The 26,849-nt window shown below is 46.7% G+C and overlaps 1 protein-coding gene, 1 long non-coding RNA gene and 1 pseudogene across 2 annotated transcripts; 1 reads left to right on the forward strand and 2 right to left on the reverse strand.

Annotated features, from left to right (window-relative positions):
* Positions 1 to 7,692: 7,692 nt before the first annotated feature.
* LOC123191611 (uncharacterized) lies at positions 7,693 to 9,322 on the reverse strand (annotated as a pseudogene).
* Positions 9,323 to 9,755: 433 nt separating this feature from the next.
* LOC123191612 (uncharacterized) lies at positions 9,756 to 10,891 on the reverse strand. The gene is made up of 3 exons (XM_044604278.1): positions 10,111 to 10,891; positions 9,879 to 10,025; positions 9,756 to 9,770 (listed from the first exon to the last, which is right to left on the reverse strand). Exons 1-3 carry the CDS (start codon positions 10,765 to 10,767, stop codon positions 9,756 to 9,758), a joined length of 819 nt encoding a protein of 272 aa, XP_044460213.1. The 5' UTR covers positions 10,768 to 10,891.
* A 4,444-nt stretch (positions 10,892 to 15,335) lies between these two features.
* LOC123185095 (uncharacterized) lies at positions 15,336 to 16,549 on the forward strand. Its single transcript, XR_006493173.1, has 2 exons — positions 15,336 to 15,949; positions 16,041 to 16,549. It is a non-coding gene; the product is annotated as an uncharacterized lncRNA (long non-coding RNA).
* The last annotated feature ends 10,300 nt before the right edge of the window (positions 16,550 to 26,849 follow it).

The following is a 26,849-nucleotide window of genomic DNA, read 5'->3' on the forward strand; positions in this document are numbered from 1 at the left end:
CTCACTATTTTAAATGGTGTAAAAGCTAGCAAAACAACTGCTAAATGGGGTAATCGGGACGAAAAACTATTAAATGGGCACGTGTCATAAAATGTCAAAGTAGTGGGTATATAATGAAGAAAAACATGCCATCTAATGCATTGATTCGTTTATAGCTAACAAAATTGCACATATTTAATAAGAGGTTTAACAAAGTAACAACAATTTAGAAATCTGTGTTTATATTTGCTTTAGTTAGTTTGCAGTTAAAATCTTAAAAATCAATATTTAGTCTTTTGATATTTTACACATGTATGCTTCATATATTGACTTCAAGTATAATGCACAGTGCACGTCAGTGAATGCATGTGTAGTTTCATTCACTGTAATTAGTGCTACAATTTTAACTCGTGGAGATTAAACAGATCGGCTAAATTTAGATTTGACATTTCTTTTACTTATCTAAAAAACGAATGTAGCACTTGAAAAAAAAACAAAGTCTAAATGACAGCTATCTGAACTTCATTTGTTCATTCGCTTAGGAAAATGAAAGTTGTAGAGTTCCGAAAAGATCAAATAACTCGCGATGACTGTACAAACAAGTCGAAGGGGCAGCAAGTTGAACTAAACTATTCACCTAGCTATTGTCAAATAATATCAAATCGATACGAACCAATCTATGCACCTAGGTCAACATTATCTAATCCACAACTACTTAGACACGCAAAATACAAGATGGAAAACTAATGTTGTAGTAACCTCACAAGAAAAACTAATGTATTAGTATCTCGTTGTGGTATTCCTGAGATCAAACTAAATGTTTTGTTATTATTATTATCCTTGTTATAGCGAGGTTGTTCTTGATTAGCCTTGTGTGGATTGCAATTTGGGGATCACTTTGATTCAAATGATTTTCATACAAACTTGGAGGATTAGTCCCTGGAAAAATTTCGTCCGTCGATTGAATATATAAGAATTTTTTTCTAAGGATTGTTTTGCAATATATTTCAAAAAAATTACCCATTACAACCTCTTGAAAAGAATCTTTTGTTTTTCATGTGGCGCAATCAAACGAGTGCGGTGATACTACTTTTTCAAAATCCTAAATATCAAAAAAGGGGTACTAGTAACTAAATATATAGTCTGTTTTAATAGTTACTTATTTTAACCTATAAAATTTCAAGAATAACTGAGAAGACATTAACTAAAATCTTTGGGGTTTTTTTGCGGGTGAAAATCTCTCTGGTTTTCAATAAAGGTTTGTTTGAGACAGCAGACTTTCCCAGCAGAGTTTCGTTCAACAATCAACACTTTAAGTGGTCAGCAGATAGCTGGTCAGCGTTATAATCATTTCTTGAACAATCGCTCTCTTATATTTTAAGTTAATATAGGTAGGAATCTGCTTTTCTTCTTCTCGGGTATGCAGATAAAACGACCGAAATCAGCGGTTAGCTAGTGGAATTGGTAAACCATATTCTATGGGGAATCATTGTACCATTAGCTAGGTACGAACAGTACCAAAAAAGAAATCTAGGGTATGAACACTACTAAAAAAAAGCTACTCCGGTACGAACAAGAGACATGGCAAGCAGTAGTAGAATATGATTATGATAGAGAAGCAGCCACGTACGTGACCCTTTACTCCTTTAAGCTTATTTATACGCACTCGCCCTTACATACGTATGCATACACATCTTATTTTTACGAGCATCTCTGAGAGATTGAGCTGTCATATTATCTTGAGATTTACAAAGTCACCATAGGCGTCTCGCAGTCGACGGAAACGTCTTCTTTCACTGAACGTGCATCGTCGGAAATCCGAAAATAAATCCAAAAAAATACGAGCACAGGAACATTAACCTTGGTGGGTGGGAATACCTAAGTTCTCCTTCCATCCAATACAGGTTGGTTTGCTAGTCTTTTAGGCTTTAGCGATATTCTAATCGTGCCGTTTTTTGCGAGAATTTCTAATAGTGTAAATTACTTACAATATTTAGTATGCTTTTTTTTGTCTTTGTCGATGCAATTATTAATTAATCACCGCTATGATAAGCAATACTTTTATCTTAGTGACCACCATTTGGGTTTATAGCATCTTCCAACAAGGCCTCCAAATCGTCCTCATATGTTAGTGTGGACAGCCAGACACTTCTTAGAAAAAGAGTGAGAAAAGGAAAGCATCCACAACACTACAATGGTATTAGTAGATCCATCATGAAATAAAATTTGATACTTCCTCCCATCCGTTTTAACAATAACTATAGGAGGGAATATTATATTTATTTGGTATTGCATATTATCAATGTTAGTGTAATCTTTGGATAGGATCTTCCTCATGGTAGACTGCGCTGATTTATTATTGCTGTAATACAATGTTTTTTTAGGACTTGTTTGCTGTGTGCATCATGCTATGCAGAGACCGGGTATTCTTTGAATGCGGTTGTATCACCTTGATATATCAATTCAATGAAATGTTCTTTACCAAAAAAATCAATATTAGTAGGACATCACTGGATGGTGGCTAGTCTCGTCTAGAATGGCACCTAGCCTCCGGAGAAGGAAAAACGAAAGGGGGGAATCGCGGAGCGATCAAAGACAATCACAATGAAAAGGGCAAGCAAGCAAGCTAGTGACTGATTTAAGAAGGGACAAAGTGCAGGGCGCACAAATACAAGCCATCATCATCATCTTTGGTCATTGCTTAGGCGATGCGATGTGGTCAAATAATCAAGAGCCTGTCGATAAACCAATCCTCTGCTGTGAGAGGGTGGAAAGGTCATCAGCCTACCCAAATGATATGTTATCTATCTATCAGGGTTAGGGCGTTGGACCAGCTGATGAATGCGATTGTGAATGGACTGCAATATGTTAGACAAGTTTCCCTTTTCTGTTGCGACGTGGACTGGTATATGTCCTTGTCATGTGAGCTGGACATGTGGCGAGAGTGTGGACCAGGAAGTTTTCCAGATCCTACTCATGTGGATGAGAATACAAAATACCATTATTATTAGTAGCATTATAGAAAGAGAAGGACTTCGGTACAACCCCCAATAAACGTATAAGGGGTAGTATTGTCCATACTAAATTACACGTACACTATACCCGCCGTCCGTCGTAGGGCCGGCCGCCCGTGTACGTCGCGCCCCGTACTCCCGCGCGTCGTACGCGTGCGGTTCGGTAGTGCGATCGGGAAAGGAAAAAAAAGTACGCCCCACCCCGACACCCCAACTCCACGTACGAAACCCTAGCGGCATGAACGCCGCCGTGGTCCACCGCCGTCACGACGTCGGGCGGCGTCCGTAGTCACCCACGCGCCGTGAAACCGACACCCCATCCCCGCCTAGGAAACCCTAGCGGCATCAACGCCGCCGTGGTCCACCGCCGTCACGACGTCGACCCCGACGTGCCCGTCTAGTCGCGAGCACCGACGGCGTCCGTAGTGACCACACGCCGTGTCGCCGGTGAAACGCCCAGCGCTCGCTCGCCGTTCTGTCCTGGTACGCGCCCTCCACAACGTCGGTGGCAGCAACGCATCGGCGTCGACCCCAGGCGAGGACCCCTCGACGGCGCAGAGTAGGTTAGGATGGCTCTTTTTGTTCTTTTTTTGATGATTTTGATTTGTCCATTGCATTTTTGTGCATTTTTGTAATGCAAAATGATTCCCTACTTAGTTAAATAAGAGAGGAGAGTAGTGACTTCTTAATGACCTCATAATGATTTTGTATGTTCAAATTTGTATGCATGCCACATAGTCATGTCACTGTTGACGAATTTACTGTATTCGCGATGATTTTTTGTGGAATATGATATAGATGAACAATTTTATGCAGATAGTGTGAGCCAGGTATGTTGAAAAAATTGTAGAGAAATGATTGACATTAAAATTGTATGACCACTTATGTTACTTTACATGTGCACAGATAAATGCTAATGGTGACAATGAGCGTAATAATATAGATGATGACAATGCCGAGAGCGAGGTCCATGCATCTCGTAGTGTGAGCGGTAGTCAAGTAAGTTCTTTACATTAATTTTGGTTAGTAAGAATATAAGAAGAGATTGACATGCAAGGTTATATGTCATATTTTGCAGGGAGGTGTTGATGGTCCTAGCGGGAATGATGAGCACAGCGATGATGATCAGTTTGACCTTGACATGTGCTATGATGAATATCAGCAAGAGTCACTTGGTAGGCATTGGGCAGTGATGGTAAAGACATTCAGGTCATTAGACGAGGTTTACACGTTCTACAACAAGCACGCGAGAGAACGTGGGTTCAGTATCAGGAAGGACTCGCTAAAATTTTCGAAGGATCACGCAAGGACTCCGCGCTTGAGGAGGTATCTCTGTTCCGCCGCAGGAAAACGACAGGCCAAGTTCTGTATCATGGAAGGCCGGACCCGCAGGCTTAGACCGGAGAGTCGATTCTTATGCGAAGCCCATTTGACAGTTAAGCTTGATAAAAAGCTCAATCTTTGGTATGTCAGCAGTTTCTCCGATGATCACAGCCACACTCTTGCACGACCGGACGAAGTCCCTTTCCTTCGATCTCATAATCAGATGAAAGCATTTGAGAGAGCTGAGATCTTAGCTATGTCTGGAGCTGGGATAAGAAAACATATCATTTTTGACAACATCGTTAGCAGGTATGGGTCGTATGCAAAGTCACCATTTCAGAGGACAAAGTTGTACAACATGTGCTATAGGGAGAAGATGAAATTGCTTGCACAAGGTGATGCTGATACTGCCGTAGGAATCATGTTGACCAGAAAGGACAGAGATCCAGACTTCTTCTTTGAGCACACGGTTGACGCTGAAGGCAGGCTCCAAAACCTCTTCTGGTGTGATTCGCAGTCACGCCGGGATTATCTAGACTATGGTGATGTTGTTGTCTTCGATAGCACATACAAGATGAACAGGTATGGAATGCCGTTCATCCCTTTTGTGGGTCTGAACAACCACCGTTGCACTACTGTATTCGCCTGCGCCATTGTTTCAGACGAGACTGAGGCTACATATGTCTGGTTGCTTAACACGTTCTTGAAAGCTAACTGTCAGAAGAGGCCCAAATCAGTTATTACAGATGGAGATGCAGCGATGATAAGGGCTATTAGGAAGGTGCTTTCTGACGTGTGGCATCGTCTATGTTCATGGCATATTGAAAAGAATATGCAGAAACACCTCAACCACAAGTCATTGAAGGAGTTTAGGGCATTATTGTACTATGCCACTACACATAAGGTTTTTGAGGAGAGATGGGCCGCGTTTGTGCGCAAATGGCAGACGGAGAAAATGAAAACATGGCTCCATAGGATGTACAGGAAGAGGACGCTTTGGGCTGCATCATATTTGTCTGGTGGGTTTTTCCTTGATATGCGCAGTAATCAGAGGAGTGAGATCTGAACTCCAGCCTGCACCTTCATCTTGACTATGGTATGACGATTGTTGACATGATTGTACACTACGAGAATTGTATTGTTCGCCTCCGTGAGAATGAAGCTTATGATGACTACACGGCCTCACAGACTCTTCCAGTAACAGTGACTGAGTGTCAGGCCATTGAGTCGTATGCTGCGAAAGCATTCACGCAGGCAAACTTTTATATGTTGCAACAAGATATGAAGAAGGTACAAGAGCTTGAGGTAATTGATAGACTGACAGGGACCGATAGTCAGAGATTTGTGGTTGTGTGGAAGAATAACAGGGATTACAGATTTAATGTGGACTATACGCCAGGTAACTCGGCAGAAACTATAAAGTGCAGTTGCCGAAGTATGACTCGCAAAGGGCTTCCTTGCAAGCATATTATTCATGTTTTGAATGCACTGAACTTACCTGTGATACCCAAGTGTTGTGTCCTGCGAAGATTCTCAAAAAAAGCACGAGCTGGACTGCCAGTGAAGCGCACCAGTGATTTGTTTGCGTGGGGTTGGTCGAGTGATGAGGACAGAGCTAGATATAGTGAGTTGACCATCAAATCTTAAGAAGCCTGTCATGTCGCATGCAGTAATCCTTTCTTATTCGACAAGTTGATGGTAGCTCTGGATAATATTATAGTGAATAAGGATATTCAGGGAAATGAAGATGATATTCAGCGAAGCTTCGTGAACAGTAATCCATTTGAGCCTAACCGAGATCATATTCTGGTTCGTGATCCAGTAAAGGTTTCCACCAAGGGCGCACCTAAGCAGAACAGTAGAGGTCGCGGTAAGGGTGGCCCAGATGTGACAAAAAATGAGAGGCCTAAAGCATTTAACGAGAAATCTGGACGAAAATGTAGCATATGCAGCGGCTCAGGTCATAACAGGAGCACATGCAGCAAAAATGAAGAGTATGTCTATTATTTGTTTATGTCAGTTTTGTTGTTTCATTAACGGTGCATTGATTCTCATATTTTTTTGTATGCAGCAACTGGGCTTGAAGACTCAAGTGTAGACGATGGGAGTGTTTTACCTCTTCCATTTATATGAAGAACATTTGTAAAATTTATGTTCGTGTTGAGTATTTTATATGTGTGAAACATGATTATTGCGTATGGACCGTTGTCATTTCAGACTTGTTATTTTCTGTCAACTACAATAAAATTACTGTGGTGACAATTGTTATGTTGAGACAACATTGTTGTTGATATAAATATTCACTATTCATTGTTTATTTTATGAATTCTGCATGTATTTACTACAGTCCCGTCGGCTGTCAAATATATCAAAATAGAAGAAGTACTCTGTGAACTGTTGTTGAAAAAAAAAAGAAAAAAAATGCCCGCCCGTCTCCACAGCGTGACTTAGTAAGCCCGTCGTTATCAAGCCCAACGGGCGACTACAACAAGCGTTTCGGAGCACACCGTGGAAACCAGGCCCAACAGGGCAGCATCGACGCGGCACATCGACGGGGTAGTAATCAGAGGAGTTCAATACAACGACGGGAGCTGAGTATATAAACTAGTCGTCGTCGCCTTCGGCCGTCGAGGTGGGACTAAACTTGTGCCGGTTTCACTGGCGCGGCGTCTCAGCGGTGGTAACTGGGCCGGCCCACGGCGCGTCGAGCCGTCGAGAAGACCGCGCCGTCAATTGCCTTTTTGGGCCGGCCCACGTCGCGTCGAGCAGTCGAGAAGACCGCGCCGTCCAGTGCCTTTTTGGGCCGGCCCACGTCGCGTCTGGCTGTGTCCAGGTCGCCCCGCGGCCGACGCAAGTTTAGTCCCACCTCGCCGGCCGAAGGGGACGACGACCTGCTTATATACTCAGCTCCCGTCGTTGCATTGAACTCCTCTGATTACTACCCCGTCGATGTGTCGCGTCGATTCTGCCTTGTTGGGCCTGGTTTCCACGGCGTGCTCCGAAACGCCTGTTGTAGTCGCCCGTTGGGCTTGATAACGACGGGCTTACTAAGAAACGCCGTGGAGACGGGCGGGCATTTTTTTAATGTAAAATAATTTTTAAGTAAAACGCAGTGTGCTGCCATAGTTTAGTGCACAAAAATTTAACGACGACATGATTACATATAACTATTCGGCAACAAAAAAACATGTAAACAAAAAAAATCATTATATAATATTTATGAAACGAAATATCATGTGGACATAAAAAAACATTTGGAAAAGTGCCGAGTCTATTACATATAACTATTTAGAAGCAGAGTCTATTACATAAAATTTATAAGCAAGTGCGCAAAGCGTTTGGAAAATAAAGTCCTCCAGTACCACCCAATCACATGCAAAACTCCTCCGTGCCGCATCTATTTCTTCTTCTTTGATATCCGAATAACTTTGTTTTTCACTTCATCAAGCTTGTTTCTTTCCGAAAATATAAGTTGCGCAATCATTAACTCTCTCGAATCATCAATTGAGGTCTGAAAAGAAATGGTGTTAGCACAGCGTTCATTGTACATCGTAGTCCAAACATGACTTGCGTACCTGTGAAAATAAGCCTGTCCATTTGTCACCACCCAATTTTGAAAGCATCGAAGGAGAAATATTCCACACGAATTCCTAGTGCATACAATTTACGAAGATTAAATATCTACTGTACATACAAGACCAACATTCTGTCGAAGTAAAAACTCACCCATCATGTTGTTTTGGCATGTCATACGTTTGAATAGGCCACTTGGAAACATCCGGATAATTCACAATTCCGGTTGCATTTGCTTCTTGGATATCTTCTGCTAGTTGTTTTCTCTAAAGATATAATAAACATGGTGGAAAGCATGTCATTCAGTGTACTAAAGAAAACGAATGTTACCAAATGCACATTTGCAAGTTAAACCTACCAGGTCCTCAACGAGTTCTCTAGTAACAGTGTCAAGTTTTCCGGTCATCAACGAGTCAAGAACCTGAAACTCTCTTTTTCCGCTATGCATGACGACAGTAATCCAGTGATTATTTTGCTTGTTTAGAGGAATGTAAGTCTGCATCACAAGGACCATAAAACACAATCATCACATAATATCGTATGTATGTACCGTGTTAACAATCAAACTTACCTTTGATTTTTTGAAATACTCGTCCTCACATCTGTTCACGGGTCCATTACTATGCGACTCTGCTTCATAATCATTACCGGCGGTCTTCTTTCCGGGTCTAACGTGAAGCAACCAATGTATCCTCCAAGTTGTTAACATGAAATGATCATCATTAACTTTGTCGACCAAAAATGATGAGTATGCATCAATTACCTATAAATAATGTGTTAGATTTAACAATGGCATTTTCGAATGAATTGTAAAACAATATATGAAATTAACTTACGTCGCCACTTAGCCACTCATGGTTAATAATTTGACAAGCTCTCCTCACAGTGAGACCTTCTTCCATGCCATCATTGAAAATTTCTGTTTTGGCATGTTTTTGTAAATGCTCATGCGCACGCACGTACTTGATGGATGCTTTCACCACATCATACTCATCACCAGATTTGTTAACATCACCATTTTGGAACAATTCTGTAACGCACCACTCAAATACTTACAAACGCAAATACATAAATAATTATTACGCAATAACAATTAGAAACACAGAAAACTTACTTCCTTTGGCAGAACGTTTTGCATGTTTGTTTGGTTTAGGGACCGCATAAGGAGACTTGACATGTTGTGATCCTCTGCGCTTGCGCCTGCCAGTAACCTCCTCCACTTCCTCTTGTACTCCTTGAGAACCAACCGACGCATGCGATGCGATTTCGTCCGTCTCTAAAGATGTGGCAGCTTTTTCATCTGATACTTCTGGTACTTGGACAGGATCATCCATATCACCCTTGAAACTATCCCAGTACTCAGGTGTGCAGTAAAAAGGTGTGTTTTCACGAGAAGTTACATCAACGCCGTTATCATCCTTTTGCAAATTCATTTTGGAAGGTGTGCGGAACCGGTCTGAATCATCTTTTTGATATACAAACTCTTTTTGCGGACGTCTAACATCGTTTGAAGACTCATTAATGCCTCCGTACAGATTCTCTTCATCCTCTTCCAGGTTACTGGGTTTGTAGGAGACGCCGGTTTTGTTCAGTTTCTCAATCATCCTCTGCAAGAAAATATTTCATCTTAGTTCTTCAATTCAGTGATGGACATTAAAGAGACGTGCTCAAGTGTTACCTGTGCGCATAACTCTGGCAAACGAAGCATTTCCTTCCGAAGCTCATTCATCTCACTCAAAATCCGGTCCATAGTAGGCTTCTGGCTCGAAGCCTCCGAGGTACTGCCCTCTTTCCTCGTTCCAGTAACGTTAGATTTTTTGCTACTAGCTTTCTTGGTTTTTTGAGCTTCTTCTTCCGCAATTTTTTTCAACCTATACTCCTCTGTAATGTTGTCATCGATCTACAAGTGCAACAAGATAATTACACATAAAAACCATATGCACACTTTACTTTATTTCATAAATGTAAAAAAATGATTACTAGGATTACCATCCCAACACCACGACCATATTCGTAGTCGTATTTGTCTCTTTTCACAGCCATATCTTCCGTCCAGTTCCTCATCAGCGGGCTCAACAATGCCAACGGATCATATTTTGGACCGGTGATTGGTTGCACCTTCTCCCAGTATAGGTACTGCAAAACACATAAACTAATTAAATTACATGTTCTTCCGTGCCATTTTATAACAAAAGTGTTGAAATTAATAAATAGAACGTACTTGCAAAAGGGCGAGGTTCCCCTGGGGCCACTGCCTAACATGGCCGTCCTGCAGAAGCTTACCAATCTCCGATAAACAGAATCGTGAAGTGAATGCATTCCAGTTGAACTTCCTTATCAACTTAATATTTTGCACTAAGGCATAGTACTTTTTCGGAACGTATTCATGAGACACTGGTGCAATTATAGTTCCTAAGAGAACTAGAAATGTCATCCGAATAAAGTCATCATCAGTGCTCTTATCCTTCACAATCTTTTCTATGAGATCATCAATCATGATCTTACCATTTTTCTTGCTAACAAAACTAACTGGTATTTTTTTGGTTGCTTTTTCTCCTTCAGTACTAAGAAACCCAAAAACATCCACTCCATTGTTTTTCCAACCAAATATGGAGTACACATCATCAGGCCTTAATGAAATAAGACCTTTACATCCAGCAGTACTTCCAGAACTCTCTTGAACCATGAATTTTTTGCTACTCGGATTGTAACTTTGGAGTAAAAAGTGAAGCAAAAAATCACGCATCCTTATCGATGGTATTCTAAACATGCCCTGCATATCCGTTTCATAAAACCTGAATTTCTGACTTGGTGACAGTTTGTCAACTAGGCTAACCCACTTTTGAACAGAACATGGAATCACACCGTCGATATTCATACTGCATCAAATAGATTTCTGTCACATACCATCATATTGTTATGAGCCTCGTTGTATAAAAGAACTGGAAAAAAAACTTACACGACGGCGACGGTGGGAGAGGCACCGGCGGCGTATAGTGGCGACGGGTGAGAGGACGCAAGCCGGCGCGGGTGCACCGACGGAGTTTGTACGGTGGGGCGACGGTGGGAGAGGCAGCGGCAATGTAAACAAGGCGACGGGTCAGGTCAGGGCAGGCCGGCGCGGCCGCACCGGCGCCGTTTTGGAGTGTGGGGCGACGGGCGGCGTACGGTGGCAGCACGTGCAGATCGCGGCGGCGGCGAGACGGGGTGACGTAGAAGGAAATTTTGCATGCACGTCGGCTAACGACGTCGCCCGAGCGCTGATTGCGGTGTCGTTTGTTAGTGGGACGGCCCCATGCACGCATGCGCGTCGGTTAGCGAGACGGCCGGCGTTTTTTTTTGCAGGGCCTTATTTTTTTTTACTAAATGAAATAGGCATATTTTTTTTAACTGTATCAAATTTTTTTATCTTAACCAATTTTTTAAAGTTAATCAAATATGCTCTTTTTTTAACTTAGCCAAACGTGCCTAATTTTTTTCCACGTGCTACTGTGGCCTAGCAGGGCACGCACGCAAAAAATTGTCCTGTTTCGAGTCCGTATGCATTTTCTACCATTTTCCAGGCAGAAAACCCAGAAAATACTGCCCGGACGTGATGCAACGTGCGTTCGTTGTCGGATTTCGTTCATTTTGGCCGTGGGGTGCCCGGGTGGGGCCCCACACGCGCTCCCAGAAGTTGGATGCAATCCGTCAAACCGCTCAGGTACTTGCTGTGGAAGGGGGTGGTTTTGATATGGCCGGGGGGGACCCTGGGTCACACCTCTCCGCTTCACATCCGCCAAATGTGCCCAATTTTTTCCACGTGCTACTGTGGCCTAGCAGGGCACGCACGCAAAAAATTATCCCGTTTCGAGTCCGTATGCATTTTCTACCATTTTCCAGGCAGAAAACCCAGAAAATACTGCCCGGACGTGACGCAACGTGCGTTCGTTGTCGGATTTCGTTTATTTTGGCCGTGGGGTGCCCGGATGGGGCCCCACACGCGCTCCCAGAAATTGGGTGCAATCCGTCAAACCGCTCAGGTACTTGCTGTGGAAGGGGGTGGTTTCGGTATGGCCGGACGGGACCCTGGGTCACACCTCTCCGCTTCGCATCCGCCAAACGTGCCCAATTTCTTTCCACGTGCTACTGTGGCCTAGCAGGGCACGCACGCAAAAAATTATCCCGTTTCGAGTCCGTATGCATTTTCTACCATTTTCCAGGCAGAAAACCCAGAAAATACTGCCCGGACGTGACGCAACGTGCGTTCGTTGTCGGATTTCGTTCATTTTGGCCGTGGGGTGCTCGGGTGGGGCCCCACACATGCTCTCAGAAGTTGGGTGCAATCCGTCAAACCGCTCAGGTACTTGCTGTGGAAGGGGGTGGTTTCGGTATGGCCGGAGGGGACCCTGGGTCACACCTCTCCGCTTCGCATCTGCCAAACGTGCCCAATTTTTTTCCACGTGCTATTGTGGCCTAGCAGGGCACGCACGCAAAAAATTATCCCGTTTCGAGTCCGTATGCATTTTCTACCATTTTCCAGGCAGAAAACCCAGAAAATACTGCCCGGACGTGACACAACGTGCGTTCGTTGTCGGATTTCGTTCATTTTGGCCGTGGGGTGCCCGGGTGGGGCCCCACACGCGCTCCCAGAAGTTGGGTGCAATCCGTCAAACCGCTCAGGTACTTGTTGTGGAAGGGGGTGGTTTCGGTATGGCCGGAGGGGACCCTCGGTCACACCTCTACGCTTTGCATCCGCCAAACGTGCCCAATTAACGCTTCAGAAAATGTTAATGAATTCAAAAATTCTCGGATTCATAAATATTACTGAATTATAAATATTCTCTGGTTCATAAATTTAAATAATTTAAAAACATTTCGGAAAATGTAAATGAATTTAAAAATTCTTGTATTCATTCATATATTTTAATGAATTTAAAACTATTTCAGAAAATGTTAATGAATTCAAAAATTCTCGGATTCATAAATATTAATGAATTATAAATTTTCTCTGGTTCATAAATTTAAATAATTTAAAAATATTTCAGAAAATGTAAATGAATTTAAAAATTCTTGTACTCATTCATATATGTTAATGAATTTAAAAATATTCTCTGATTCATAAATGTTAATGAATTAAATAATATTTCAGAAAATGTTAATGAATTAAAATATCTCAACTTTTTAATTTTTTTTCTTTATTTGTTATATTTTTTATTTCAAAATTTCAATTTTTTCATCCACCGGCTATACTATATGGACATATTTAAACAAAATCTGAACATTTCTAAAACACTTTATAAACATTTACATACACTTTTTATTTTTTATTTTATGTGTTTCCGATAATTGCATACCTTATTCTGTGCTATGTATATTCGATGCAAATTTTTTAAATATATTACAAACATTTTTATGCATTTTGAGGAAAATTTTCAATTTTTCTCAAAATAAGCGTTCAATATTTAGCTAATTTTTTGAACAAACTTTGAAGACAAATTTCAAACTAGATTGAACATAAATATATTTTACATAGTCCATTCAACATTACCGAAACCAGACGAGTTTTTTCGAACATAAGCGATACATAGTTCATACTTAGAACATTTAAAAAAAATAACTACTCCTCGTCGTCGCTACCCAACAGATCGATGACCTCCCCGGCGTCACCGCCGTCACCCTCGCCCTCGTCGTCGTCGTCGCTGTCCTGGGCCAGCCGCTCCCAGTCGATGACGTCGTCGTCCGACGACTCCGGCGGCTCCGCCTCCGCCTGCGGGACCACTGGCGGAATCGCCACCGCCGCCTAGATCGCTGCCGCCTGCTCGGCGGCCTCCCTTGCAGCCGCCGCTGCAGCCGCCGACGCGCGTAGGGCGACGAGGTAACCCGGCGTATCGTCAGGATCACCGTCCTCCCGAAGAACCAACGGCTCCGGCGGCAGTTCCACCTCCGGCGGGGCGGGGGGATCGGCGGGCGCCGGCGCAGGTGCGGGAGGAGCCCGACGGCCGCGCGCTGCTGGACGGGGGCGCGGGACAAGAAGGCGGCGACGGTCGCCGACGAGGTCAGGCGTGACGCCGGACTCCGCCAGTCGGTACGCGCCGATGACGGCGGCGTAGTCTTTGCCGTCCCAGAACACGTGACGGCCGGCGATGTTGTTGCGGCCGCCGGTCCGCTTCTCCTCGGTGGTGGCGCCGGGCCCGCGCGTCGGGTAGCCGTCCTTGTCGAGCTTCCAGTCGTGCGGAAGACGGCAACCCGGCGGCACGAGGAGCCCGAACCGGTGCAGCTCCTCCGTCTCCGGCGTACTCAGGCTCGACGGCCACGCGCTGGGTCCGTCATCGCCGCCGGTGCCGGAGCTGCTGCCGCGGTGGAACGACATGTCGCCGGCGGGATTTTGGGAGGTGGAGACGGGAGAGGAGCGGTCTTTGCGTCGTCGGGCGGGGAGCGGTGTTTGCGGCGACGGGCGGACGGGGGGTGAGATTTATAGGCAGACGGCGGGGGCAGCGGGCGGTCGGGGCGTCGGGCTATCAATGCGACGGCAGTCGAGGGCGGCGGCGCGGCAAACGAGGGGACGGGGCGGCGGGGCGGCAGGCGAGGGGACAGACGGGACGGGGCGGCGGGGCGGCAGACGAGGCGACGGGACGGGGCGGCGGGCGGTCGGGCCGTCGGGCTATCAATGCGACAGCAGTCGAGGGCGGCGGCGCGGCAGACGAGGGGACGGGGCGGCAGGCGAGGGACGGACGGGACGGGACGGGGCGGCGGGCCGCAGTTCACGCGCCACGACGCGCTTTCAGCGAGCGACGCGTGGTTTGACCACCGACGCGGTAAAAAAACGTACGTCGCCACAGTAAAAAGAAAATGCGTAGACGTACGTACGTCGACGGGCCGCGCGGGTACGTCGCGGGGCCGGGACTGGGGAGGGGCAGGGGCAAAGACCATCCTACCCTTTTTTAAGTTTTCAGGCGAAGGGGTATAGGACGATCTGGACCGTTGATGTTTTCGGGGGTTGTACCGAAGAAGAAGTGTTATAGAAATATTTTAACAAACTTATTTTCGCGTGCTTCCTCCACACACACACACTCTCAAAATCAGGGTATTGACACGTTGATAGGAAAAGTAATAAATGATCCCAATGGATGCAACTTTGACAATACAGGTGATGGTGATTTGACATAAAGTTTACATGGATAGTTATATTAGCAAATTTGCAAGTGCTTCCCATGAGCCAAATGAAATAGAAAGTATGTGTATTCTGGAAAGATAGATGTTTTTATACCGTTGGACAGGAAATTAACAATATTTTGCAGAGGGCTAGTGACTAGCTCCTACAACTAATCACCATCATCGTGCATATGCATCCAATTCTACCAAGATAGAAAATTCATGCTTAGGTAGTACTCGCTCCAAAATTAGATTAATCGATTGAAAAGGTCCAAGCACCTTTGGTGGCGTTCAAAGGTCGTCACTGGAGAAAGTCCAGCGGGTGGTGGTGCGCCCACACGATCCGCAAGCCTTAAAATACTCCGCCACACCACGGAGTATACAATTGACCTGGCTGTGCGAGCCCATCGACCCCTTTAAATAGTACTCCTACTGTACGCGCACAGTGCAGAGATCGTTTTTTATACGGAAAGATCGGTGGGAGCTGATAGCAACAGGAGCGGCATTATAAAACCCACCGCGGTGGCGAGCGCAAAGGCGCGCGCGCGCCCCTCTCGATCTCCATGGAGCCCAGGTAGGTCCTCTGCTCCTCGCCGCCCGGCTGGTCGTCTCGTCTCCCGGATTGGAAGGCTGCTGCCGGTGTGGAACAAGGTGGCGACACGCGAGATTTCGCCGGCGAGCCGAGTCGGAGACGGTGGCCGCGAGAGGAGGCGGGCTGGCGGGGTGCCTTGGTGCTCGCTGTTCGAGTGTGAGGTATACGTTGGTGTCGCTCGCCTCGCGGTTCATTCGGTGCTTGGCCTTGGGGCTCTGCGACTGCCCTGGCGTCATGCCTGAGCTCTGGCGAGAGCCTCCCGCGGGTCAACGGGGAGAGGGGGCCAGCGTGCCAGGGCCTGAGCCGGAGCGCGACGCAATGCAATGCGGCGACCGTCTGGATTTCCCCCTACCTCTCTCTCTTTGTGTGTTGGGATTTTGCTGCTGGGCAAGTACTCTGATTCGATATTTTGCTGCTGCTGGCAGGGCAGGGCGGGGTACCCACTGCTGCTTCGTCGGCCTCGGCGGAGTACTAGCATGATGACGCGAGGACTTTGATGAGATGTGAACCGGCGCGGCGTCTGGCTGGCCGGCATGGAGCGGGATTGGTCGTCGCAGAGTTCGAGCCAGGGCGCGCCGTTCGAGGTCGACCGTGACGCAGGGTCTGTATCTGTATATGCTTGGACAGAGCCTGCGTGGTGCGGTTCCGTCCATGTCATTCATGCTCGGAATCGTTCAACAAGGACGGACGGGAACACATCATGCTTATCTATCTATCTATCCGTGCCGGCCGTACTATTGTACATTGCTTGCTTGCGTTCGTCTCCTTTCTATGCCGACTGTTTTGGCTTTTCCAGGCTGCCGCTGCTTGCTGCATTGTGAAGTTTTGGATCTTGACCTGCTGCTTAAATAACTCTTCCTGGTTGATTTTTTTATAATTTATTAGTAATAAATTAAATAAAGAGGGCTGCTGAGCCCGGGATAATTCCGTGTCATCTATGCATTATTGGTACGAAAAGCACGGTGACCATGACATTGACACATACTCCATACAAGTGGTTTTCCACCGTGAAGTGACAAGCGACCTGCCATGCCATTGCCAACCTCGGCAAAAGTGAGATCGACGCGGCATGCTTACCTATGAACAGCGTACTGTTCATAGGTGTACCATTCTCCATACAAGTGGATTTACATACGTCTCTCAGCCCACTGCTCGGCTCGGCGACAGTCATTTCCATGTTCGTACAGAAGTACTCCTGCGTACTACCCCGTGGTATATATCTCATCGCCTACGCGATTCACACGTAGTCGACGTAGACTTCTCGCGGGAATCTGGAAGGGGCATCGCACGGGCGTCCGGTCCGGGCGGGCCCCACCACGCAGGTCACTGGCCGGGGGCCGTGGACCAGGTGCGGTGCAGTTGGACGGACCAGCCTAGCGGCGGCAGCAGCATCAACAACCCTACGCGGCGCTGCCGCAGAGGATCCGGCGGCCACGTGCTCGGCCCGGCTCGGCTTGCCCAGCAAGATCCGGGGCTCACGTGAGCGGCGTGTGGTCCCCGCCGCCCACACGCTTTTCCCGCCCCCGAACCGCACCAGGCCCCACCGCGGACGGAAAGCCCGAGAGAGAAGGGAGGAAACTGACGCGCGGGGCCCGCGCCAGCACGGTTGCCGGGCCCGCATGTCACTGGCAAAAGTACGCGCCGCGGGCCCCCGTGCTCTTTCTCTATCCCTCGCTCGTTGTTCGTGCTTGTCATCACGGAAAAAAAGGGTGCTTATCCTCGGCGCGGGCCCCGCCACATCCGCACCGCGCGCCCTTTTTCTCTCGCCCGTGGCTGTGGTGCACGACAGCCCATGGTGCACCGCGACCACGCGTGCTTCGTGCTCGTGGAGAATCTCCTGGCTTTTTTTTTTACTTGGGGAAGAAGAATCTCCTGGTTATACGCGCGGTTATGCCGCATGATCTGACGCGGTTAACCTGCCGCTTTGTGGTAGTAACTGCTTTTACTGTGTGACTTCGGAACCGAGTATCGTCCAGCTTGTCCGGTGGTCAACAGTACTCCCGTCAATGGCCAATTTCGACTCGTGTACAGAAAATGTGCTGATTTTTCTGTGCAGATCTCCGGTGAACTTTGTGTTTTATCACCATTTAGCGTTTATATTAGTTTGGCTTCAATAAATCTTTATTGTCTCTACTATTAAAGGAGAGTTAGTGGATGATGGTCCGTCATTAACACCCATACACATCTCAATCATGCGGTTGGACTTACTAAATATAGTGCATCCACACATACCAAATATACCAAATCAACCGCACTTACCAAAACACGCACAATCATATACCAAAAATACCAAATTAAAACTACAATGGTCTACTTAATAAAAATACCACGGTCTAAATGTCAAAAATGCCATGCTCTATAGAAATAAAAATGCCATGCTACCTAAGTTGAATATGTCGTGGTCTACTTAATAAAGATGTCATTGTCTAATTACTAAAATTGCCATGTAATCCCTCAATACCCCAATATAAAAGCGTTTTTCAAGCTAACATAGCTTGGAAAAAGTTCTTATATTATGGGACGGATGGAGTAATTTTTTTATCACAAAAACATCTAACGGTGACATCCCGCAAAAAAAACTAATGGAGACATGCTAGCTCTAGGAATAGACATAAAAATACCATTGGGACAAATGTCAAGAACAATGCTACAAAATTGACATAGGAAAAAAGGACTTGTTGGAAAAAAGTTAATCACAAGTCCAAAAAATTGCCACATATATAAAAAATGGCCATGATGTCATGCTAACTAAATTAAAACTACCATGGTCTACTTAATAAAAAGCCATGGTCTAATTATTAAAAATGCCATGCTCTATAGAAATAAAATTGTCATGCTACGTAAGTTGAATAAACCATGATCTACTTATAAAAATGCTATTGTATAATTACTAAAAATTGCCATGTAGCTATTTTTCTTTACCAGAGTCTAATTATAAAAAATTGCCATGGACTAAATAATAAAAAATGCCATGCTACCTACTTTGAAGCTGTCATGTTCTAATTAGTATAAATGTCATGACATAAAAACTAAAAATGCTAAGGTACCTATATTAAAATTGCACTTGGCAAGATTAGCGGAAAAAATATTCTCTACGAAATGCCATGCTCTAAAGAATACAATAAAAAAGTTATGAATTTGCATGTCATGAAAGTAGAAAATTTACATTTTCCCTTAAATGCAAACAAAAAATACCATGGAGTTCAATCATGAATGTCATGCATCATACAAAAAAATTGCCATGATACAATCTTACCAAAAATACCAGTGTTTTGATGGGTATTTTTATATCACCTTACGTGGCAACTATTAGTAGTATAGCATGGCTGTTTTACGAAAATACTATTAGTAGTATAGCATGGCTGTTTTACGAAAATACTATTAGTAGTATAGCATGGCTGTTTTACGAAAATGCCTTTTCGTTGGACGGGTGCATTGGTGGACTTTAGGGAAAGCATATTTCCACAGCGCACAAGAAATCAAAGAAAATTGTACGTACACACATAGACATATAAAACGTTCAAGAAAATTTTGATGACAATATACTTTCATACATGGCGTAGACAAAAAAAGCAAATACGTAAATGAAAATTGGCCATTTTTTTATTGTTGGGTCGGGATATTTTGTGCGTGCAGCTTGCAACTCATAATATTTTTGAACAAAATTTCACAGATCCGCCGTGAATATGTATTTCACAGTTAAAAAAAATAAACTTGGAAATATGACTTTTGAATCATTTGAAAAGACAGGAGCCAGTGCCCCTGTCCACCAAAAGGTCGCTCCCCGCTATTTTAGTACTACCAGTATTAATAGTATAGCATGGTAACTATGTCATTTTTATTTGTTTTCCAGATGGCATTTTTATTATGCCATGGCAAAAAGTGTTGTATATTGCATGGTATTTTTATTGATGTCATCTTATGTTCAATAAAAATGTCATGCATCATATACCAAAAATGTCCTGATATAATTTTACAAAAATGTTCAGACATGTGGAAAATGCACGTGAAAATGCTATTAATGCAAAATAAACTACTTTGCCATGATGCTCGAAGAACACATCATGGCGACACCCTAATTTAGGACGATGCTCAAAACACGGCAAATTAAGAAATATGTGCTATGTTCATATGGCAAAATCAGAAAAAAAAAAGAAGACTCATATAAGACATGGAAAAGGAACCTGAAAGTAACACCCCCTAGCTTAGTCGTTATAGTTGCCACACACCCATAGCTTGTCACACGATGCTCAAACACATGGCAGTTTCAGAAAATTATGCGCTATGTCCATAGGGCAAATTCGGACAAAATTGATACAAAGTTCATGACAAAATGAACCTGAAAAGTTACGCGAAAAAAAAATGAACCTGAAAAGTAACCATGGCATTTCATCGGATGGGCTAGACATCCACATAGATGTGGAATGAAGAAATAATCTCCCCCAAAACGAAGTACTGAAACAAACACAGGGATTGGATCCTCACGACGCGCACCGGCACCACCCCAACAAACACAGGGACAACAACGACGGCGATGAAGACACGCCGGTGCTCCTCCTCGCACGTCCGACGCGAGCCGCTAGTTCTCCACCACGCGCGCTGAAGGAGCGGCAACCACTGTGCTCCTCATGTGCAGACGCGGCGGGCCACCCCGGTGCTCTTCTTGGCGCAACCGACGCGAGTCGCGGGTGCTCCTCCCACGCGCACCGACTGACCGGAGCCGCCAAGAGGCGCGCGGCCCTGATGGCGATCGGGAGGCCCCCGCCTCCCCCTCCGTAATCGCCCTGTCCGTCGACGCCCTCTTTGTCACGGATCCTGGTCGGCGGCCCGCTCGGAGAGGTCGCCGAGGTGGTGGCTTGCTCGTCGTGTGGCACCGCCGCGTCGCGCCAATCATGCCGGACTGGCCCAACGGCTCATCGCATACGCGAGCCACCGCTGCGGCAGTGCCTCCTCCGTGGACGGCAGCTGCTCCGCCTCTCCGGCTAAGGAGGGGGCGGGGTTAGATTCCTCGGCGACCGCCGCACCACCGGGATCGCCAGCTCGGCCCGCGGTGAGTGGATTTGATGGGGAATGATAGCATTGGGGTAGAGACGGAGAGCAGTGGGGGAGATACCCAAATTGTCCGCGGGGGTCCATTTGGATACAAACGGACACAAATATGGCACAACGTGCCGACCCAAACGCACAGATTCATTTCAGATCTAAATTTAGGCCGTGTTTGCGTTGGCGTGGACATGTAGCAGACGCGCGCGACGTCCACCCTTATCCTCCCCTGGCCCGCGAGTCGGTGGCACAGTGCCCATTTCCCCTTTCTCCCTCGACCGCCAGCCGCCACCGCCAGCACCCAATTCTGGTGTCGGGCCAGCCACCCGCACCCAGATACCTCCACCAGCAGCACACCACCCTTCGATAAACCCATTACTACGGCGTCGGTGCACTGTTTTCGCCGCCGTCGCAACACTCCAACATCGACGGCACCCCCTCGCCTCCACCACTCGCCGCAATGCCTTGCGCGTACCTCGCTCGCCAGACGCCGCCATGTTCGCCTCCACGCTGACATTCCTGCTACCTGGTCTCGGAGAGGTGCGAGGCTCTTCACCAGCCAGCTTCTTCCACCACGTCCGCAAGGTGTTCGACGGTTCGCCCGCAAGGTACAAATGGACTCTAGTGACGATTACTTTTTCAATAATTTCATTTGCAATTCGGATGATTCGTCATCCGATGATGAGGATATTGTGGTTGTTGCTTTGGTCGTACATGGCCACATTAGTTGGCAGTGGCCGATGTATAGGGGCTAGATCCCGGGGCATACTCTGGCGTTGAATCGCAACAGAGAGAGCGGCCATTGCCTACTCCGGCAGGACTATTTCGAGTCTCCTAAACGGCTCTTCAAACACAACCTATTTCGACGCCACTTTTGGATGGCTAGACATGTGTTCAACCATATCCGGGAGGGGCTGGCGTACGATAACTATTTCAAGAGCAAGAAGGATGCCCTGAAAAAAATTGGCTTCTCCTCTTATCGTAGATGCACTACAGCTATGCGGATGGTTGCATACGGGGCACCCGGTGATCTCATTCATGAGTATATGTGAATGAGCGAGTCCACGTGCCTAGACTCCATGTATAAGTTCTGCAAGGCTATTGTGACGCCCCCGATTCAATCGTACACTAATCATGCACGCAAATGTGTACGATCAAGATCAGGGACTCACGGGAAGATATCACAACACAACTCTAAAACATAAATAAGTCATACAAGCATCATAATACAAGCCAGGGGCCTCGAGGGCTCGAATACAAGTGCTCGATCATAGACGAGTCAGCGGAAGCAACAATATCTGAGTACAGACATAAGTTAAACAAGTTTGCCTTAAGAAGGCTAGCACAAACTGGGATACAGATCGAAAGAGGCGCAGGCCTCCTGCCTGGGATCCTCCTAACTACTCCTGGCCGTCGTCAGCAGGCTGCACGTAGTAGTAGGCACCTCCGGTGTAGTAGTCGTCGTCGACGGTGGCGTCTGGCTCCTGGACTCCAGCATCTGGTTGCGACAACCAGAAAGAAAGGAAAGGGGGGAAAAGGGGGGAGAAAGCAACCGTGAGTACTCATCCAAAGTACTCGCAAGCAAGGAACTACACTACATATGCATGGGTATATGTGTAAGGAGGCCATATCGGTGGACTGAACTGCGGAATGCCAGAATAAGAGGGGGGATAGCTAGTCCTATCAAAGACTACGCTTCTGGCAGCCTCCGTCTCGCAGCATGTAGAAGAGAGTAGATTGAAGTCCTCCAAGTAGCATCTCCAAGTAGCAACTCCAAGTAGCAACTCCAAGTAGCAACTCCAAGAAGCATCGCATAGCATAATCCTACCCGGCGATCCTCCCCTCGTATCCCTGAGGGAGAGCGACCACCGGTTGTATCTGGCACTTGGAAGGGTGTGTTTTATTAAGTATCCGGTTCTAGTTGTCATAAGGTCAAGGTACAACTCCAAGTCGTCCTGTTACCGAAGATCACGGCTATTCGAATAGATTAACTTCCCTGCAGGGGTGCACCAACTTACCCAACACGCTTGATCCCATTTGGCCAGACACACTTTCCTGGGTCATGCCCGACCTCGGAAGATCAACACGTCGCAGCCCCACCTAGGCAAAACAGAGAGGCCAGCACGCCGGTCTAAACCTAAGCGCACAGGGGTCTGGGCCCATCGCCCATAGCACACCTGCACGTTGCGAGGGCGGCCGGAAGCAGACCTAGCCTAGTAGGCGTTCCAGTCCAATCCGGCGCGCGTCGCTCCGTCGCTGACGTCTGAAGTGCTTCGGCTGATACCACGACGTCGGGATACCCATAACTACTCCCGCGTAGATGGTTAGTGCGTATAGGCTCGTAGCCAACTCAGATCAAATACCAAGATCTCGTTAAGTGTGTTAAGTATCCGCGAATGCCGAACAGGGCCAGGCCCACCTCTCTCCTAGGCGGTCTCAACCTGCCCTGTCGCTCCGCCACAAAGATCCACACAGAGGGCCGTCGGGACAAAGGTCCTTTCAGCCCCCCAATCCGTGAATCACTCGCGGGTACTCTTCGAGCTGACCCGACTTTAGTCACCATCTGTATAGTATGTATGTATAGTATATACCCGTGATCACCTCCCGAGTGATCACGGCCCAATAGTATAGCAAGGCAGACTGACAAGAATGTAGAGCCAATGATGATAAATTAGCATCCTATACTAAGTATTTAGGATTGCAGGTAAGGTATCAATGACTGTAGCAACAATGACAGGCTATGCAACAGAATAGGAGTAACCGAACAGTAACATGCTACACTACTCTAATGCAAGCAGTATAGAGAGAATAGGCGATATCTGGTGATCAAAGGGGGGGCTTGCCTGGTTGCTCTGGCAAGAAGGACGAGTCACCAACACCGTAGTCGAACTGGGGGTCGCCGGCAGTCTCGGGGTCTATCGGAAAGAAGTAACGGAGAGGGAACACAATAAATAACAGAGCAAATCAAGGCATCACAAAGCGTAACAAGACAATACGTGGTGTTCGGTGTGCCCTAACGCGGTAGTAGGTGATACCGGTGAAGGGGGGAAAACATCCGGGAAAATATCCCCGGTGTTTCATGTTTTCGGGCAGAGGAGCCGGAGGGGGAAAGTTGCGGGTTCGATAGGTTAGGGGTGTGCGGCGGACGAACGGACTGCTTATCCGGATACGTCTCGTCGTTCTGAGCAACTTTCATGTTGAAAATATAATCCGAGTTACGGATTAAAAGATATGATTTTCTAAAGATTTTATTAATTTCTGGAATTTAATTAGTTATTTAAATTAATTCGAAAATGGAATAATGACATCAGCATGATGTCATGCTGATGTCAGCAGTCAACAGAGTTGACTGGTCAACTCGACCAGTGGGTCCCACTGGTCAGTGACACATATTTAATTAAACATTTTAATTAACCTAATTAGTAATAATAGGGGGTGGGCCCCACTGTCATACTCTGTTAGCTAATTAACAGTAGTTAATTAGGTTGATTAGTCATTAGATTAATTAATCTTAATTAGCTAAGTTAATCAGAATTAATTAAGTTAATTAATTAATTATTTTTATTATTTAATATTGATTTTTTATCTTATTATTTCTTTAACTCCCTTTTTTAACAGACACGTTCTCTGGGGACGTGGGGCCCCTTGTCATTGACTTAGAGGCCATAGTGGCCCGGGTAAACGGGCAGCGGTGCGGGCGCTCGGGCGTGTGCGCCCGAAGGGAGACCCAGGGCGCGGCGAGCGTTCGCCGGACCGTGACCAAGGGGCGGAGGTGGGACGGCAAGCGGCGGCAGCCACTGTGGGAACCGCAAGCGGGGCAGGGGCGAAAGCGGACGGGGCGGTGGAGGCGTCCGGGGGTAGCAGCGGGGGAAGGCGGCCACGGTGGGCGCGCATGGGGAAGGGCGCGTGCTAGGCGCGGCCACGGTGTAGCCTCGGGCGGACGACGGGTGCGGGGAGAGGACGAGAGGGGGCGCGGGGGCGCGGCCATGGGCGCGGCCGGAGCCGGTCGGAGCACGGCCAGGGGGCGCAAGGGCCACATTGAGGGCGGGGCGGACACGGGACAGAGGGGTGGCGCGCTCGGCACAGGAGGTCACCGTGGGATGGTGGGGTCTAGGCAGCGGGGGGTTGAGGAGGAAGACGGCGACGACGCGCGACGGGGAGGCAGGCCGGTGGGGAAGTCCGGCGGGGCTACGTGGTGGTCTTCGGGCGGCGCCGGCGAGCGGTCGATCCAGGCGGCGGGGTCATGGTCGCCGCCAGCGCGGCGAGGGGCGCCGTCGAGGGAGAGGGCACGGGGTGCGATGCCGAGGGCGGGGGCCGGCGAGCAGGCTCCGGCGTCGGGGTTCGGCCCGATCCAGTTCTGGATCGCGGGGGATCGGGAGCGAGAGGGGGAGTGGGGTTTCATCCCCGATCCAGATCGGATCGGGAGGGGGAGAGGGAGTGGCGATGTGGGGAGGGAGTGGGAGCGAGTGGGTTAGGGTTTTGGTCGCCACGGGGTTATGGGGAGTGGGGTGGCCGGCTGGGCCGGCTAGGCGGCCTGCTGGGCCGAAGCCCAGTGAGGGGGGGGTCCTTTTGTTTTTGTCTGTCTTATCTTTTATCTTTTTATTTATTTTCTTTTCTATTTTAAATCGTTTTAAATTACTTACGCATTTTATAAAAATGGGTTTGTTGCACCATAATTACCTTTGTAATATTTAGTACAATCCAAACATTTTTGTTTTAATTTTTGAAAACTTTTATTGTTATCGTTAATTTGAATTTTGAATTTTGGACCGGATTTGTCCTAACGATAGCTTAGCAGCAGTAATCGTGGTGACGTGGCACCATTAGCGTGGGATCACTGTAGCCTAATTATCCGGGCGTCACAATTCTCCTCCACTACAAGAAATCTCGTCCCGAGATTTAAGAGGGGGAGTAAGCGGGAACGGATTTGGTTTCGAAATTCTAACGAGTCTTCTCGGACTTTGTTGCTCTTCTCAAAGAGGTCGATCCATAACGTTGATGTCTTCAGAGCTCGGCTTCAGGTCATCATGATGAAGTCATCCTCTTTTTCTCTTTGGGGAACTCCAACGTACTAACGAATAGGTAAGGGGCAGCTCGGCTACATCAGAATGCTTATGAGGGAAACATTCTGGGGTTAACCCATGAATGAGCATAAGATTATCTCTCATTTTGAACAAATAAAATACATCGAGAGTAAGGTACGAAGGTACAATGAGAGGGTCCAAGCGGATAGATAGCTGCTCAAAGTCTGAACCAGAGCGAGAAGGGATTCAGAGCAGCGAGAGTAAGTATAGCGCCTTATACGAGAATAGAGCACTAGGAAGGTGGCTCATGAATTACACACAAGGTCACGTGCGAGGAACAACCTTGAGAGCAGGTGGTGTACAGGAGAGTCAGGTTTCGATCATGTGGAACTGTGGGTTATGGGCCCACCATGTGGGTTAAACGTTGAAAGAGCGGTGACATCTTGCACGGCTATGATAGCAAGGCATGCCAGAGAATGACCTGTCAGTTATGTCGGTAACAACGTCGGTACCAAGGGCGAGGGACGAAGAGAACCATCTTCCTGCTCATTGAACGAGGCGGACCAATAGGCAAAGTTCTCGTCCATCGGTGGTTACCGGAATGTCATCACCAAAATAACAGGGTCTTTCTGACAGAATTGTACACCGAGGTGTTTACAAAAGCAGGAGAATATTACTGCTTAGATCTCATAGATCACAAGAAAGGTTAAACCAAACAATGGAAAGGAAGATATGATTATCAGATTTAACCAGAACAATGAAAAGGAAAATGTGTTTAAACACATATTTCAGGGGTATATCCTTCCCAAGGATTAGCAGAGCATGATATCCATGACAGGATATAATGTAGAAAACTCTTTAGGTAGGGGAGAGAATTTTCATGACATTACCCATACATCGGTGTTTGGATAATTGAGCAGGAAACATTTAGCATTGGGCTTCAAATGTTCTTATTGAAAATCGGAGTACCACAGACATGCTTCGAGATAGCATTGACATGGTCTTCATGTAAAGGTCATACTTCGGATACACAAAGGATTCATCAGGAATAACTTATAGAATAAGTCTTACAATTTCCTCAAGGAAGAATGGTTATCCTTGCAAAAGAATTTATAATGATCGGTCCTCCACCCGGGGGGGGGGGGGTGCTAGGCATGACATCAAGTT

This window comes from Triticum aestivum, chromosome 2A (genome assembly GCF_018294505.1).
Source record: "Triticum aestivum cultivar Chinese Spring chromosome 2A, IWGSC CS RefSeq v2.1, whole genome shotgun sequence".
NCBI lineage: Eukaryota > Viridiplantae > Streptophyta > Magnoliopsida > Poales > Poaceae > Triticum > Triticum aestivum.